The 17060-nt window shown below is 43.6% G+C and overlaps 1 protein-coding gene across 1 annotated transcript in view; it reads right to left on the reverse strand.

The window, feature by feature from the left end:
• Window positions 1–4255: 4255 nt before the first annotated feature.
• The window catches only part of c2h1orf131 (chromosome 2 C1orf131 homolog), a 60024-nt gene continuing 47219 nt past the window's right edge, over window positions 4256–17060 (reverse strand). The window contains exons 2-7 of the mRNA XM_063038844.1: window positions 13156–13535; window positions 7879–7935; window positions 6859–6954; window positions 5916–5996; window positions 5676–5719; window positions 4256–4473 (exon numbers count right to left, since the gene is read on the reverse strand). Coding sequence (XP_062894914.1) covers window positions 4350–4473; window positions 5676–5719; window positions 5916–5996; window positions 6859–6954; window positions 7879–7935; window positions 13156–13535 — 782 coding nt within the window. The 3' untranslated portion in view covers window positions 4256–4349. The remainder of the gene's footprint in view (window positions 4474–5675; window positions 5720–5915; window positions 5997–6858; window positions 6955–7878; window positions 7936–13155; window positions 13536–17060) is intronic.

Here is a 17060-nt window from a genome sequence, read left to right on the forward strand (position 1 = left end):
ATGCATTGTGTGAGGGAGAAGGAATTGGAGAACTCTAGAATCGGAAAGGCCTTTCTCAAAAAGAACTAATAATTCGCAGTTGGTCAGGATGTCACACAGTAGCTTGCAACATTTTCTTACAGCTGTGTTCCCCACTGTTCAAATTTTTCAGGAAAACTGTTGAATCTTACTTCCAAAACTTTAAGCTTTATTCTAGTTGATAGAAGGTTAAGTAGCCCTCAGGTTACACCAGTGTTTGGATAACCATGCAGGAATAGAGACAGAAAAAGATACATTTTGTGTAGAATTAATACCATTTACCAGAGATTGTGCTGAGATTTCTCTGCTTTATATATCTCAAAATTTAGTTAAATCTCTGCTCTACTGCAGTATGCAAGGCTGCTTTATTCAAAGCATCTCAGAATTAAAAGCACCTCTGGGCTGAGTTTTCAGAGTCATTATGCACGTAAGCATGCCCTTTGACCACTGGGTCCACCACCAAGTATCTGCCACTAATCTCATTTACCAGTGCTTGGCCTGTAGACTTCGGAGGAATCCAGAGCACCTGGGAGAAACCCATGTAGTTCACAGGGAAGATGTTCAAATACCTTATAGACAGCGCCAGAACTGAACTCCAATGCCCTGATCTGTAGTCACACTAATGGTTAATTTCTATCACTTCCAATGGGATTCTGCAGGAGACACATTTACCTTCCACTCTCAGTATTTCACTGTTCCCACTACAGGCCCTGGCCACCTCTTTCAACCCTCCACAACAATAAAACATTTCTGTCAGTTTGTCGTCTTTTTCACATTGGTGTTTGTCAGTCTTTTGTCTATTAGTGTATAGTTTTTCATAAAATTCTATTGTAGAACATGGAAGTAAAACACAGGGCAAGGGAGGAAGGTTAAAGAGATGGAGTGGCATTACTAAGAGATGGCATCTCAGCTGCAGACAGGGAGAATGTCATTGAGGGTTTGTCTATTGAGTCAGTGTGGGTGAAAGCTATAAATAGGAAGGGAATATTCAGCAATAGCAACAGAAACACCGAAGAACCGACAGTTTCAGCACGAAACATCAACATAGATGCTGACTGGCCTGCTGAGTTCCTCCAGCATTTTGTGTGTTACGAGAAACACTGAGGAACAGATTGTGAGGCAGATTTCAAAAAAAATAACACTGTGACTTCAACTTCCCTCATATTGATTGGTACCAACTTAGTACAAGAGTTAGATGAGGTGGAATTTGTTAGGTATGTCTAGGAAGGATTCCTGACACAGTATTTCTCTTTACAAATTATTTCTTATTTTGCTATGTCTGCAAGAAAATGAATCTCAAGATAGTACATGGTAACACGTATGTATTTTGATAATAAACTTTGAAGTGTGAACTTTCTCACTTTCCAGTGTAGATGAAGGGCCCCTGACTTAAAAATACTTTTTTCTCCCCCTCCCCCCCCAAGTGCTGCTTGATCCACTGATGTTTTATGTTTCTGTTATGATCTTCTGCTAGTTTCCCCCAAACCAGAACTTTCATCTTAACAACTACACTGTCAATTTGGTATCGTTGGCAAACTTCTTAACTGTGGTCCTCATCTTTAGGTCCAATCTATACATTCCACAAGTCATTAGAACTAGTCCACAGTTCTGAGGAACTCCAATGCATACAACCTCCTGTCAATTACTATTTCCCGTTACCACTGTTTTCTCTCATTGAGCCTGTGTTTATTCCAGATTTCTATTATACCTTAAATATTTACCTTAATCACATTGGACTTGACAAACTCTTTGCTAAAATCTATGTACACAATGACTCTTCTCAGGCTTCCAGCCGGGTACAAAGTTTATTCATCAAAGACTGCTTAATATTCTTTGTTACTTCCTCAAAAAGTTCAGTTGCATAAACCAGAGTTGCTATCCCTTAATAATTCATGCCAGTCATCAATTAACCCTTCTAAATGTTGCCTCATGCTATTCCCATAGTTTTTCCCAAACTGTCCATCACCAATGTTACAATGTTAGGGATGGGCAATAAAAGCTGGCTTAGCTGGTGACACCTACATCCCGTAAATGAGTAATAAAAATCCACTGGCCTATAATTACTCAGTTTATGACTTGCTCTGTTTTTAACAACACTACATCAGAAAGCTTCTAGTCCACCAGATTCACAGAGCATTATGATATTTAGGGTATGTGCTTATGTACATCAAAAGCATAGCCAGGTGGCTACACATCGAGGAAATGGAAGTCATCCAAAAAATGAAGCATAGATCTATATGGAAAACCATGGTCACCAAAGTCCGCATCGGATATGGTACATAGACAGACAGACGTGCAAATTCCTCTCTTGCCTTTTAAAAGTCAGGCATAAATTTTATCTTGGGATACATCCACTTAAGGATGCTATGTCCATGTCTTCATTTATCATTTGCAAAATTTCACATTCTTTTGCTTCTGAAGCAATGAACTCATTAATCCATTTTCAAAGTGAGAAACATTAATAGAAGCCTAGTTTGAAATTAAAATACAAATTAATCCAGCATCTCTTCTGAGCCTTAATATTTCAATTCTCTTTCACTCTTACAAAACGTCATATCCTTGTTCACCCACCTGTTTTGACTACTAATTGATTCGACACACCGCTGTGGGACCAAAGGGCCTGTTCCACGTTCCAAATTCAAAGCATTCATAACTTTGTACACGATTGTCCCCCACACAGTTTTGAGAACCTGTCTGAAAATGTCATCTCTGATCATTCAATACTTCTTCACTACTGGACACTGGATTTCAATCTAGCTTTTACATTCAAGTGGCTGGGTGAGTCTTGAAGCCCATGCATTGCCACTGAGCCATGGCAGAAAATTACATAGAACATAGAAGTGTGCAGCACAGTACAGGCCCTTCAGCCCACAATGTTGTGCTGACCTTTTAACCTACTCCAAGATCAATCTCAACCTTCCCTCCCACATAGCTCATCACTTTTCTTTCATCCATAGGCTTAAGAATCTCTTAAATGTCTAATATATCAGTCACTACCACCCCCCCACCACTCTCCATGTAAAAAGACACCTACCTCTGACATCTGCCCCCTTTAAAATTATGCCCCCCATTTCCACCCTGGGGCCAAGGCTTTGGCTGTCCTCTCTATCTCTTAAAATTCATGCACTGTATCAGGTCACCTCTTACCCTTCCCTCTAAAGAGAAAAGCTCTAGCTCACACAACCTATCCTCAACAGATATGCTGTCTGATCCAGGCAGCATCCTGGTAATATCCTCTGTAAAGCATCTATCATTCCTATGAGGTGACCAGAACTGCACACAATACTGTACTCCAAACATGTTCTAACCAGTGTTTTTAATGATGTAGATATTACCTCACTGCTCTTGAAATCAATCCTCTGACAAATGAAAGCCAACACACCAGCCTGTCAAGTCCTGTGGCAACTTTTTTGAAGTATCTATGGACACGAACCCCAAGATTCCTCTATTCCTCCACACTGCTATGATTCCAAGATCTCCCCATTCCTCCCACTGTAAAGAATCCTGTTATGATGAAGCAGCTCAGTCCCTGTCAAAAGATATCCTAGGCTGACCAACCAACAACTGAAAACTTTAGCCTATTCTCACCCAGATTCAGGACTGCGCGGGATTCAATAACAAATTATTCAAAAATAATCCAAAGCTTTGTGTTCCAAATTTTGCTACTATTCCTATAATAGAGCTTTGTCCCAAAAAGGTAATAAGTCCAAACTTGAAAGACTGTAGCCAATGCTCACAAGAAACAAATAACCCATCCTGTTCCAGAGCTCATATTCCAGAAATATGAAACTCAGCAGGCCTTATTGAATGAACTGACAGATACAGTACATAGCTGCCAGCAATCACAGCCAACTTTTGTAATCTGAATGTCTGTTCATTTATTGTGTTTTTTTCTTATTTGCACTGTCTTCTTTGCACAATGGTTTCAGTTTTTCTGTGTACTTTTTCATTGATTCTATTGTATTCCCTTGTTCTACAGTAAATAAGGAAAAAGAATCTCAGGGAAGTACACGTTGACATATACTGTGCATACTTTGACTGTGAATTTACCCATTTATAGGTCATTCATCTGTACAACAAACTGTTCCAATGATTTCCTGTAATTTTCAAATAAATCCACTTCTTGGGTAAGCATTTTTTGACCCTATTTACCAAAAACTGAAATAATATAAAAGCTAAATTTTGGATGCAGCAGCTTTGATAATGAATAAAAATCAATCAGAAATTCTTTTAACACACATCAGAATGAAAACAAACACCCACTGAGTGCCATGTCTGCACAATATTTTTGACTAATAATTTATTTTCCAAACATTTGGGACTGTACAAAACTACGTGCGTTTTGACATCGAACTGCTTTTGAGTTTCTTGATGTCACTGTCGCTGAGGATCAACGCTCCATTTTTAAATCTTCCCAGCTGTTCTGTGAGGGACCTGTCAGCCTTTTTGTTCCGCCTGTGGAAACCAAATTACAATTAATGTCAGCAGTTAAAAGTCTTTGCTTCCTATAACACGACACTTATAACTGGCGAGGTTAACTGTGAATCATCTAATTGACTGGAGATTAATTGATGGATTTTACATAAAACATACAATACAGGTTCCTTGGCCCACGATGTCGTACCAATCTCTTAACCTACCCCAAGACCCAACCTTTCCCTCCCACATATGTAACGCAGGGAAGATTGAAGATGTTTTAATCTGGAGTAATAAACAAATTACTTGAGGAACTCAGTGGGACAATTAACATCTAATACAGAGCAGAGGATTTGTTAATGTTTAGGGTTGAGACCCTATTAAATCAGAATGTAATTTTTGATCCCAAGTGACCCATGAACTCTGTATTCCACAACATGCACATATAAAATATTAAAAAAACATGAGGTGTACTAACAAAAATGATGTTAATCAAAAGAGACAAGCAACCAGAGACTTGTTCCCAGAGTGGAAATAGCCAATACAAGGGGGCATAACATTAAGATGATTGGAGGAAAGTATAGGAGGGATTGTGGCAGGGTGGAGATCAAAGAAAGTGAAAGGTACCCCTTCCTCCACTAGCCTGCAGGTACCCTTGGGCAATGTGTAGCATCTACTTAACCCCCCGATCAGGGTCACATGAAGCCAGGGGAGTAGGTGGTAAATGTTCATATGCATAGCACAAATCCTTGATAGTGAGGCCACTGACAGCAGACGTACAATCTCTGAAGAGTATTGATAATGGCCGGGATCACCCGTCTTGTAAAAACACTGCCCAGAAGGTAATGGCAAACCACTTCTGTAGAAAAATTTGCCAAGAAAATTCATGGCTAAGACCACGATCACCCACAGCACATAATGAATGAATGGAGAGAAGTCAGTGGTAAGTTTTATTTTATAAACTCAGAGTGGGAGGTACTGCCACTGCCAGGGATGGTGGGAGAGGCAGATATATTAGGAACTTTTAAGAGACTCTTAGATAGACAGATAAATGGCAGAAAAATGGAGAGCTATGTGGGAGGGAAGGGTTAGATTGATCTTGGAGTTGGTTAATAGGTTGGCACAACATCGAGAGCCAAAAGGCCTGTACTGTGCTGTAATGTTCAATGTTCTGTGAAAATCTAACAAAGAGGGAGACACAGATCTTCTGTCACACACAACAGGTATCACAGCTTGCTTACCTTTCCTCCACTTTCTTTTCCCTCGATGGGGCCAATTTTGCATTCTGAAGTGAAGTGAAAAAGAGATGATGTGACTGAATGATTATGCTGTCTCTTAACCAATAAACAAATTATAAAATAACAAATTACAAATATTATTCAAATATATTCTGAAACATGTTTCACAAGGATGCAGCAATGTTGAAGTTTAGGATCAATTTGTTCTGCTGAAAACATGTCCAACAATAAAACAGCACTAACCATTTTTACTTGTTTCACTGTAGACTTATTTTTCATCTGTTCCTGGTAAGTTTTGTAATTTACATATTCACGTTTTGGGGGCTGAAATAAAAATAGCAAAAGGGTTGTTAAGTTTAAGTTGTGATTTTCAAATTCAAACATTTATGATGATTACAATGTTGACAATTTTCAGTGTGGCACATTGGCTGCCACGGTAGCATAGCAATTAGTGCAATGTTGGAGTTCAATTCCACCAGAATTCGGGGTCTGTCAGGAGTTCTCCCCATAACCATGCCAGTTTCCTTTGGGTTCTCAGGTTTCAATTAGTGTGATGCTATTAGAGTTTGGAGTTCAATTCCATCAGAATTCGGAGTCTGTCAGGAGTTCTCCCTATAACCATGCCAGTTTCCTTTGGGTTCTCAGGTTTCCTCCCACGGTCTAAAGAATTCAAACAGAAAATGGAAATAGGATCAAGTTTCCCGAAGGTGTTTGAATGCCAGAGCAAAGGGCTAGACCCCTCAGCCCTCTTCTACCTTTTCTCTCAAACACTGCAGTTAGCACAGGTCGATATTCTCCTATGTGGATCAATCTCATGGAGAGAGACATTGGTATGAAGAACTACAAAAGGATACAAACAAATGTGCATGCATCAAGGATCAAATTCATTCACTATATGCGACACATTTACATGCTGTGGTGTGTTGACATGACAGGTAACAAAAGATAATTTTCAACAATTAAAAAGAATAAGGAATGATATAAAAATTAAAGTTGGAGGTTAAAGTTCAGATATAGAATAAAATGTGCATAAATACATGAATACCAGCATGTATTTACAAGGTAAATTATAAAAGTAGTTTATTGTTTACAGTTTAGTGATGAGGGTAACAGATAGGGAGGGGTGGGGCTAACTGGAATGGTTGACCAGATTATCTGCCCGGGGAAAGTTTTTGTTTTGACCTACCCTAGCACCAAGCATAATGGCTCTCTCTTGTTCTAAAATCCGCTGTTCTTCTTTTTTGTATCCTGTGATGCCAAATCTGTGCACTTCCAGACGGGCCTGTAAAGCAAAAGGCAAAAAGGCACCAATAGTGAGGTTTGTGGACTCTCATAAACAGTGTTCAACTGCCAGCTCTGGAGTGAAGATCTGGAGGCACAATGCAAGCTTCTTCTCAGTGAACCTGGTCAGCGATTCTCCCATGGGTCCACCAACCTACTGAGATCAATGGTGTCTGCCTGCAAGGGCTGGTTGTGTATGTCTTGCAGATATGGTAAGTGGGAATGAATTAGTGAGTATAACCTTTCTCATGCAGCACAACCCACTCACACTCTCACCATCCTCCCTGGTTGTGACCAGCGGTCACTCTGCAGGGGCTGACGGCCAAAGCCCTAGATCTAGGAGTCTGAAGTCAGAGGCCTGGAGGCTTGTCCTGGAATTGGAAGACTGTCTGTGAGAGTGGGTGAGGAGGTTGTCATTTAAAGTTAAATTGGATAGATATATGGACAGGAAGGGAATGGAGGGTTATGGGCCGAGTGCAGGTCGGTGGGACTAGGTGAGAGCAGGAGATCGGCACGGACTAGAAGGGCCGAGATGGCCTGTCTCCGTGCTGTAATTGTTATATGGTAATAAAAGACCCTACAGAAAGAAAGGGGTTTGTTTTGCTGTTGTTTTGTTGATTGTTGTGTTCTTCGTTGTTCTGTTGAGCTATGATGCGTGAGCTGTCCCCAACACATCCTTAGGTAGTGCTGAATGTCAACACAAATGACCCAATGTGTCTGTGCAAATAATCTGAGCCCCTCCTCCCACTGCCTCCACATTTTTTAATTTATAATTTTTTCCTTCCTCAAATCACCATCGCATTCCTCAACCTTTATAAGGCCTGTAAAAGCTTGACAAAACATGAGAGGTTTCTCAGTGCCTCAGCACAGAAGACCGAATCAATGGATTATGTACCAAAATCAAAGTAACTGATACAAGACTTACCCTCTCCAAATTGAATGGATTTTGTTTTGTGTTGTTCTTCTCAGCTGCATCTGTCACCTAAACATGTAAAGATATAAAGTCATTGTTTCAACTTTTAAATCTGCTGAAAAAGCACTTTTCGTTGCAATATTTTCCTACAGTATGGACACCTGCCCCCTCCATACTGTGCATAAAGGAGTAGTTTAGCAAGGGGCAGGTAGATATTTGAGTCTTTCAGAAAATTAGTCAGCGTCAACCATTTTCAACAATACTGTCCCTGAGGGGAACCAGTTGCCCAATAGCTGAGGAATATGAACATTACATAAAAACGAGGTCCTTTAAGTCACATTTTAAGCTGCCACATAATTTGCACCCAGGTTTATTTTTATTTATACATTCAGAGATACAGCACAAACAGGCCCTTCCAGCCCAACAAGCTGCACCACCACCTAACTCACCAAGCCCAATCACAGGACAATTTACAACGACCAATTAACCTAACTGCTATGTCTTTGGACTATTGCGTTTTAATGTTTTTAATTTAGCGATACAACATGGTAACAGTCTCTTCTGTTAGAATGAGCGCACACTGCCCAATTACACCTATGTGACCAATTAACCACTACCCATACATCTTTGGAAAATGGAGGGATACCAGAGCAGACGGAAGAAAGGTCACGGGCAAACTCCTTACAGACAGCAGTGGAAACTGAACCCAGGTCATTGGCACTGCAATAACATTACGCTAACTGCAATGCTGTCGTGCTGTCTCCATCGATTTTGCAACACAATAGCCTGGGAATTTCCAACCCAGCAAACTGTGGCTAATCATTAAACCAGTTAATAACAAATCTCTCACTCCATCACATCCTTCTTGCAAACCGGATGTGCAGTTTAGATTGGTTCTAGACTGCCATTACTGAGTCATAGAGTCACAGAAAAGTACAGCACAGAAACAGGCCCTTTGGCCCATCTAGTCCATGCCAAACCATTTAAACTGGCTACTCCTACCAACCTGCACCAGGACCATAGTCCTCAATACCCCATCACCCATGTATCTATCCAAACTTTGCTTAAACATTGAAATCAAGCTCACGTGCACCATTTGCACTGGCAGCTTGTTCCAATATCTCATACAACTTCAACATTCCAAATCCTGTACTCAATACTTCTATTTATGAGGATGAATGTGCCAAAAGATTCTTTTACAACTATCTACCTGTGACACTACTTTCAATAAATTATGGACCTGTATTTCCAGATCCCTTTGTTCTACCACACTCAGTGCCCTACCGTTCACTGTGTAAGTCCTACCCTGGTTGGTCCTACCAACGTACACCACCTCACACTTGTCTGCATTAAATTCCATCTGACATATTTCAGCCCATTTTTTTGAGCTGATCCAGATCCCTCTGCAAGCCATGAAAGCCTTCTTTGCTGTCCACTATACCCAACCCTGGTGTCATCCACAAATTTGCTGATCTAGTTAACCACATTATTATCCAGATTGTTGATACAGATGACAAACAATACCAATCCCTGTGGGACTCCAGTCAGACAGGCAGCCTCTGGCTTCTCCTACAAAGCCACAGTCTAATCCAGTTTACCTCCTCATTTTGAATGCCAAACAACTCAATCTTCTTGACTAACCACCCATGCGGGACTTTGTCAAATGCCTTGCTAAAGTCCATGTAGACAACATCCACTGCCTCCATCCACTTTCCCGATAACTTCCTTGAAAAACTCTATTAAACATGACCCACCACGCATGAACTATGCTGTATATCCTTAATCAGTCCATGTCTATCCAAAGACATATATCCAGTTCCTTAGAATACCTCCCAATAACTTTGCCAGAATTGATGTCAGTCTCAGCAGCTTATAATTTCCTGGTTTATGTTTAGAGCATTCGTTATCCTCCAACCTTCTGGTACCTCTTCTAGTGCTAATGTAATGCCCTGGTTCACATGGTTCATATTTTTTCTCTGTATGCTTTTCTCTTCTCTGTGTAAGCTGCTTGTTTGGGTTACTGGTGAAGATAAGAGATAGGAGAAATGTGTGCCATTCAATGGGGATGAACGGATTCAGGGGAGGTTTCTCTGGTGAGGGTCACCAAGGTTTGGGGCTTTTGAAAGGGGAGAAGAGAGAAAACGCTCCAGAGAGGGGATCAGAGGAGTCAACCCGGAGTGGGGCCAGGATTCGATGAAGCCTGGGGAGATTGAAGGAGGATCGACGAAGGGGAAACCGTGAACTCCAACTTGTGCACATTAGACTATTTCATTTAAAATGGGCCCTTTTCTTTTATTGCTTTTTCTTTACTAACCCTTTAGCCCAATTAAGAATTATAAAGCTAAATCTTTTAATTGTCTGCGGTGTACTGTGTTATTCCATGGTACTGATTTGTAACAGGGTAACGAATCACTCAGCATCCACACAATCAGGGGGATTTTGGTGAGAGGGGGGCATAATGTCTGAGAGAACACCTTGTCAGGTTCCGGGAAGTTATCCACCTTGATTTGCCCCAGGACAGCAAAAACCTCCTCTGTAATCTATATAGGGTCCATGAAGCTGATGCCACTTTGCCTCACTTTGATAGACTGTGTCCATCTCCTGAGTAAATACAGATGCAAAGAATATATTTAAGATCTCTCCCCCATCTCTTTTGGCTCCACACATGGATCACCATTCTGGTCTTCCAGAGGACCAATTTTGTTGCTTGCAGTCCTTTTGCTCTTAACATCTGTAGAATCCCACAGGAATAACTTCATACCTTCTCTTAGCCTTCCTGATTTCTTTAAGTGTTCTCTTGAATTTCTTATACTCCATAAGCACCTTATTTGTACCTACCTGCCTATATGTCCTATGCACCTCCTTTTTTTCCTTACCTGGGGCCTCAATCTCTCTTGAAAACCAAGGTTCCCTTCACTTGTTATATTTATCTTTTATTCTAACAGGCACAAACAAGCTCTGTACTCTCAAAAATTTCACTCTTGAAGGCCTCCCACTTAGCACATACAACTTTGCCAGAAAACAGCCTGTCCCAGTACATTCCTGCCAGATCATTTCTGATACATCAAACTTGGCCTTTCTCCAATTTAGAATCTCAACCCGAGGACCAGACTGATCCTTTTCCATAATTATCTTCTAACTAATGGCATTATGACGACTAAATGCAGAGTGTTCACCTACACAAACTTCTGCACCTGCCCCGTCTCATTCCCAAATAGCAAATCAAGTATCACACACTCCCTTGATGGGACTTCTATGTACTGTTTAAGGAGCCCAGTCAATATGTGGAAAGTTAAAATCACCTACTAACACAACCTTATGTTTCTTGTAACAGTCTGTGATCTCTCTACAAATTTGCTCCTCTAAATCCCTTGGATTGTTGGGTGCTCTGTAATACAGCCCCATTAACGTGGTCATACCTTTCTGTTTCTTCAGTTCGACTCATAACGCCTCACTAGACAAGTTCTCCAGTCTGTCCTGACAGAGCACTGCTGTGACATTTTCCCTGACTAGTAACGCCAGCCCTCCTCCTTTAATCCCTCCCGCTGTCACATCTAAACAGATGCCGGAATATTGAGTTGCCTGTTCTACAACCAAGTCTCACTGTCCTTCCTACAATACTTCTTGCATTGAAATATACACAGCTCAGCACACTAGTCAGACTTTTGATTCCTGACTTTGTCTGAGGTCTTACCAACATCTGTCTCCACAATCTCTCCACCAACTGATCTGACTCTCTGGTTCCCATCCCCCTGCAACTCTAGTTTAAACCCCACCGTGCAGCATTAGCAAACCTTCCCGCTAGGATATTAGCCCCCTCCAGTTCAGGTGCGAACCGCCCCTTCTATCAAGGTCCCACCTTCCCCGGAAGAGAGCCCAATGATCCAAAAACCTAGTGCCCTCCCTCCTACACAACTCCTTAGCCACGTATTAAATGGTATAATCTTCCTATTACTGGCCTCACTAGCACGTGACACAGGAAGCAATCCTGAGATCACAACCCTGGAGGTGCTGCCCTTTAACTTAGCACCCAACTCCCTGAGCTCCCTATGCAGAATCTCGTCACTAGTCCTCCCCACGTCATTGCTACTTACACGAACAACGACTTCTGGCTGTTCACCCTCATACTTAATGATGCTGAGGACTTGATCTGTGATATCCCGGACCCAGGCAGCAACATACCATCCAGGAAACTTGTTCTCACCGGCAGAACCTCCTTTCTGTTTTTTCCTAATGAAACCCCTATCATCACAGCGCGCCTCTTCTCCCTCCTTCCCTTTTGAATTGCAGAGTCAGAGACCCGTCCACTGTGGCTTTCTTCCCAACAGTATCCAAAGTGATACATCTGCCGTTGAGGCGGATGGCCACAGGAGCCACTGTCCAATGGATGTTTAAACCCTTTCCCCTTCCTGACTGCCACCCAGTGTCCTGTGTCCTGGGCCCTGGCACCTGGGCGACAGGAGGGAATGGCTGATATAAACAGATTCTACCGATGGTGGAGATCTTGAGCAACGCACACAAAACAAAATGCAGGAGAATCTCAGCAAGTTAGGCAGCCTCAATGGAGGGGAACAAACAATCGGCATCTTGGGTCAAGATCCCACATCAAGGCTGGAAAGGAAGGGGAGGGGAGGAAGATGCCAGAATAAGGTGGTAGTGGTGGGGGGGGGGGGGAAAGAGGGGAGAAGAATCTGATAGGCAAAGGACGGTGGACCATGGGATAAAGGGAAGAAGGAGGGGCACCAGAGGGAGGTGATGGGGAGATGAGAAAAAAACCAAAAGGAGGGAGGGGAAACAGAATGGGAAAGGGAAAGAGAGAGGAGAGAAGTTACCCCAAGTTAGAAAAATTGATATTCATGCCATCCGGATGGAAGACACCCTAGCAGGCTACCAGGTGTTGCTCTTCCAACCTGAGAGTGGCCTCATTGTAACAGAAGAGGAGACCATAGACTAACAAGTCAGAATGAAATCGGGAAGTTGAATTGAAAGAGGTGGCCACCAGGAAATCCTGCCTGTCGTGGCAGACCAGAGCAAAGGTGTTTGACAAAGCAGTCCGCCAATCTACCTCAGGTCTCATTAACGTAGGAGAGGCCATACCAGGAGCACCAGATACAGCAGATGTCGCTGACAGACTCACCATACCAGATGGAAACCAGAGGAAAGAAGTTCACAAGAGCTGGTTAGCAGTCAGCTGTGAGAACTTGCAGAAAGAGGATCAGAGTCAGAGGGAGAGCTGCTCATTTGCACTTTCAGGGCTGAACTGATGGAATAACAAACTGTAAAACGTACTTTATTGAGCTGCTCTGTGACAGGTGGAGGCTTCCCTTTCCTGCGAGCACCCGTGAAGCATACAACTTCCACTGGCCTCTTTTGGCCCACGGTTACAGTCTGACGATCGGGCTCTTTTCTTCCCTCTTCCTTTGTGCTTGCAGTCCAGTCATCCTCAGAACCAAGCAGCTCTTGACGCAGCCTTTCCAGGCACTTCGGAGTCTGACCAGAAGAGATCAGCCTTTTCTTTGTGTGGAAATCACTTGTCCTGGGCTCTCCATCAGCGGGTAGCACAGGCTGAGGCTCAGAGCCAAACGTTTTCTCTTCTGTTTCCTTTAGTTTGCCTTTTCTCCCTTTTAGTTTTGGTTTCTTATTCTTCTTTCTATCCACATCAGCTTCCCCTGTAACAGTCAATGTTAAATAAAAAGTCAATAAAGGAGACTGGGAGTGAGATGCCTGTTTTGAAACAAATGGTCACGATGTAGTTCAGGTTTTCTACAGATGTACTATGGAGAGCATTTGAACCACCATCTGGTACAGAGAGGCCACAACACAGGATCGGAAAAAGCTGCATAGGGTCGAGTTGGATTTTCTGTATAATTGTTATTTTCTGTGCAGTTTAACAGTGTCTGTCTGTTTGTATTTTATATAACTACCAATATACATTTAACCGTTAAGTATTTTTCCTAATGGTCACAGTATGTATTTGCAGTTGCTCAGTGTGTCCCCTAGTGGTTACAGTTTCTTTGGATCATTCTGGAAGCTTTTCTGGCATCACATTATTTGAATAGGGGCTCTTCCAATTGGTTAACTCTTATCTAGAAATTTGAATGGAATGTTTCTTATCTATGGGGTAGAAGAGTTGAGCATGTAAATTCGCCACCTTTAACCTTTACACAAGAAAGTCTGCAGATGCTAGAAATCCAAACCAACACACACAAAATGCTGGAGGCACTCAGCAGGTCAGGCAGCACCAATGGAAATGAATAAACAGCTGACATCTTGACCAAAGATCCTTCTTTATTCTGGACTTCTTTCCTTCCCCTACTAGACCTCTGCTTCTCCCCGTTTCTAATTGTCTCTGTTCTATTAGTGCTTAATAAAACAATCATGATGCTACACGTTTTGTGCCACTTTCTTGATTTCCTAAAGAACTTCAGATCAAAAACATCAGAATCCAACAGTTGTAAACTCAGCCAGCTCCATCATGGGCACCAGCCTCCATGCCACTGAGCACATCTTCAAGATGAAGCATCCATCATTAAGGACCCCCATCACCCAGGAGCCTGAAGACACACACTCATCATTTTAGGAACAGCTTCTTCCCCTCCGCCATCAGATTTATGAACAGACAATGAACCCATGAACACTACCTCACTATCTTCTCGCTCTTTTTGGCACTACCTGTTTTTACATATTTTTTATTATAATTTATATTTTATGTATTACACTGTATTGCTGCCATGAAATAACAAACTTCACGACACAAGTAGTGATAATAAACCTGATTCTCATTCCTGAGGCTGCCGCTAAATCTGGTTCATAAACCTGTGTAGTGTAGCAGTTAGCGCGAGGCTATTACAACTCACAGCGTCCGTTGGAGTTCAGAATCAATTCTGGCATCCTCTGGAAGGAGTTTGCAGACATACCAGTTAGCAAGTCAATCAGTCATTGTAAATTGCCCTGTGATTAGGCTGGGGTTAAACAGGTGGGTTGCTGGGCAGTGTGGCTCAATGGCTGTCCTGCATCACCAAATAGGAATGAGTGAGTGAGTAAATAAATAAAGCAATCTGTTCAGCCCTCAGACATCTACAATTACCATTTAATAACCACCAGTTCTGCTTTGACCTTTGATCTTTAAAGATCAGCTTTATTTGCCACATGAAATGTATCAGTTGTGACAGCATGAACACAGTCTCAGGGACAGACCCACAGTAGAGATGTCATCACTTGCACTGTCACTACACTCCCTCTGTCACCACCTGTAAGCAAATCTCAGTGACCCGAGAGCTCTGTGAACTCTGCAAGCTCTCGGCAGTCTGACTGCAACGCACGGCAGCAGAGTCTCTGGCTAACGGCGCAAGAGAGCCAGTTTTGATCCCTCGAGGCCTCCTGTTCACGACTGAGGCCTGAGGGCTAGATCTGAATTCCGTTGTCCAGAGTGGAGTCTGTGAATGTCTGCAAGCCCGTCAGGAAAAGCCTGTGGGTATGCTATCTTGGCACTGGAACGTGTGGTGATATTTGCGGGCTGCCTCCCAGAACACCCTTGGGAGTTAATGCAAACACAGTTAACTGGGTGTTTTGATGTAGACTTAACAAATAAACTTGAATGCTGACCTCCAGTGCCGTGTGGAGCTGTGAACATCTGGGGTTACCCCAGGTAGTCTGCTTTCCTCCCACATTGGTTACTGGGGTTTATTATTGTCACACATACTGAGGTGCAGTGAAAAACCTGCCATCCATACAGATCATTTCATAACATCTGTACATCGTCACACCACAAGGACAGGCAACAGAAGGCAGTTTATCAGTTACAGATAAAGTACCGTGCAGGCAGACAGTAGGGTGAGGTCAAGGACCCATCTTATGGTACAAAAATGTACCACATCCACAAGACGTGCAGAGACACAAGACCCTGCAGATTCTGGAAATCTGCAGCAACACAGGAAGTGTTGGAGGTATCAGAATCAGGTTTATTACTGTTACATGAAAGAAATTCGGGGTCAGACGGTGAAAATAAATCACATTTCGAGTCCAGATGAGGGGTCCTGACCCGAAACGTTAGCTGTCGATTTCCCTCCATCGATGCTGCCTGACCGGCTAAATTTTTCCAAAGCACAGCAGTTGGTAGGTTAAGTGGCCAAGGTAAAATATCCCTAGTGTGTGGGTGAATGGAGAAGGGGAAATGCGGGGAGAACACGAACTCCACTTCTCAACCCTCAAACGCAGCCAATTCAGCAATTTCTGTACCGACTCATGTGGGTGGTCGGCGTAGCCCTATCCTTCTACAGAGGGAGCACCGCAATCCAAAAGGCAGTGTGGCCAGTCTGGCCCTCCCTCGCCCAGACTCCCTCACTCACTGTGCTGATACAGCCTGGCCCTCCCTCCCTCACCCTACTGATACAGCCTGGCCCTCCCTCCCTCACCGTACTGATACAGCCTGGCCCTCCCTCCCTCACCGTACTGATACAGCCTGGCCCTCCCTCACTCACCGTACCGATACAGCCTGGCCCTCCCTCCCTCACTCACCGTACTGATACAGCCTGGCCCTCCCTCACTCACCGTACCGATACAGCCTGGCCCTCCCTCACTCACCGTACCGATACAGCCTGGCCCTCCCTCCCTCACTCACCGTACCGATACAGCCTGGCCCTCCCTCCCTCACTCACCGTACTGATACAGCCTGGCCCTCCCTCCCTCACTCACCGTACTGATACAGCCTGGCCCTCCCTCCCTCCCCGTACTGATACAGTCTGGCCCTCCATCACTCACCGTACTGATACAGCCTGGCCCTCCCTCACTCACTCACCGTACCGATACAGCCTGGCCCTCCCTCACTCACCGTACTGATACAGCCTGGCCCTCCGTCCCTCACTCACCGTACCGATACAGCCTGGCCCTCCCTCCCTCCCTCACTCACCGTACTGATACATCCTGGCCCTCCCTCCCTCCCTCACCGTACTGATACAGCCTGGCCCTCTCTCCCTCACCGTACTGATACAGCCTGGCCCTCCCTCACTCATCGTACTGATATAGCCTGGCCGTCCCTCCCTCCCTCACCGTACTGATACAGTCTGGCCCTCCCTCACTCACCATACTGATACATCCTGGCCCTCCCTCCCTCACCGTACTGATACAGCCTGGCCCTCCCTCACTCACTCACCGTACTGATACAGCCTGGCCCTCCCTCCCTCACTCACCTTACC

The sequence above is a fragment of the Mobula hypostoma genome (genome assembly GCF_963921235.1).
Source record: "Mobula hypostoma chromosome 2 unlocalized genomic scaffold, sMobHyp1.1 SUPER_2_unloc_1, whole genome shotgun sequence".
Taxonomy (NCBI): domain Eukaryota; kingdom Metazoa; phylum Chordata; class Chondrichthyes; order Myliobatiformes; family Myliobatidae; genus Mobula; species Mobula hypostoma.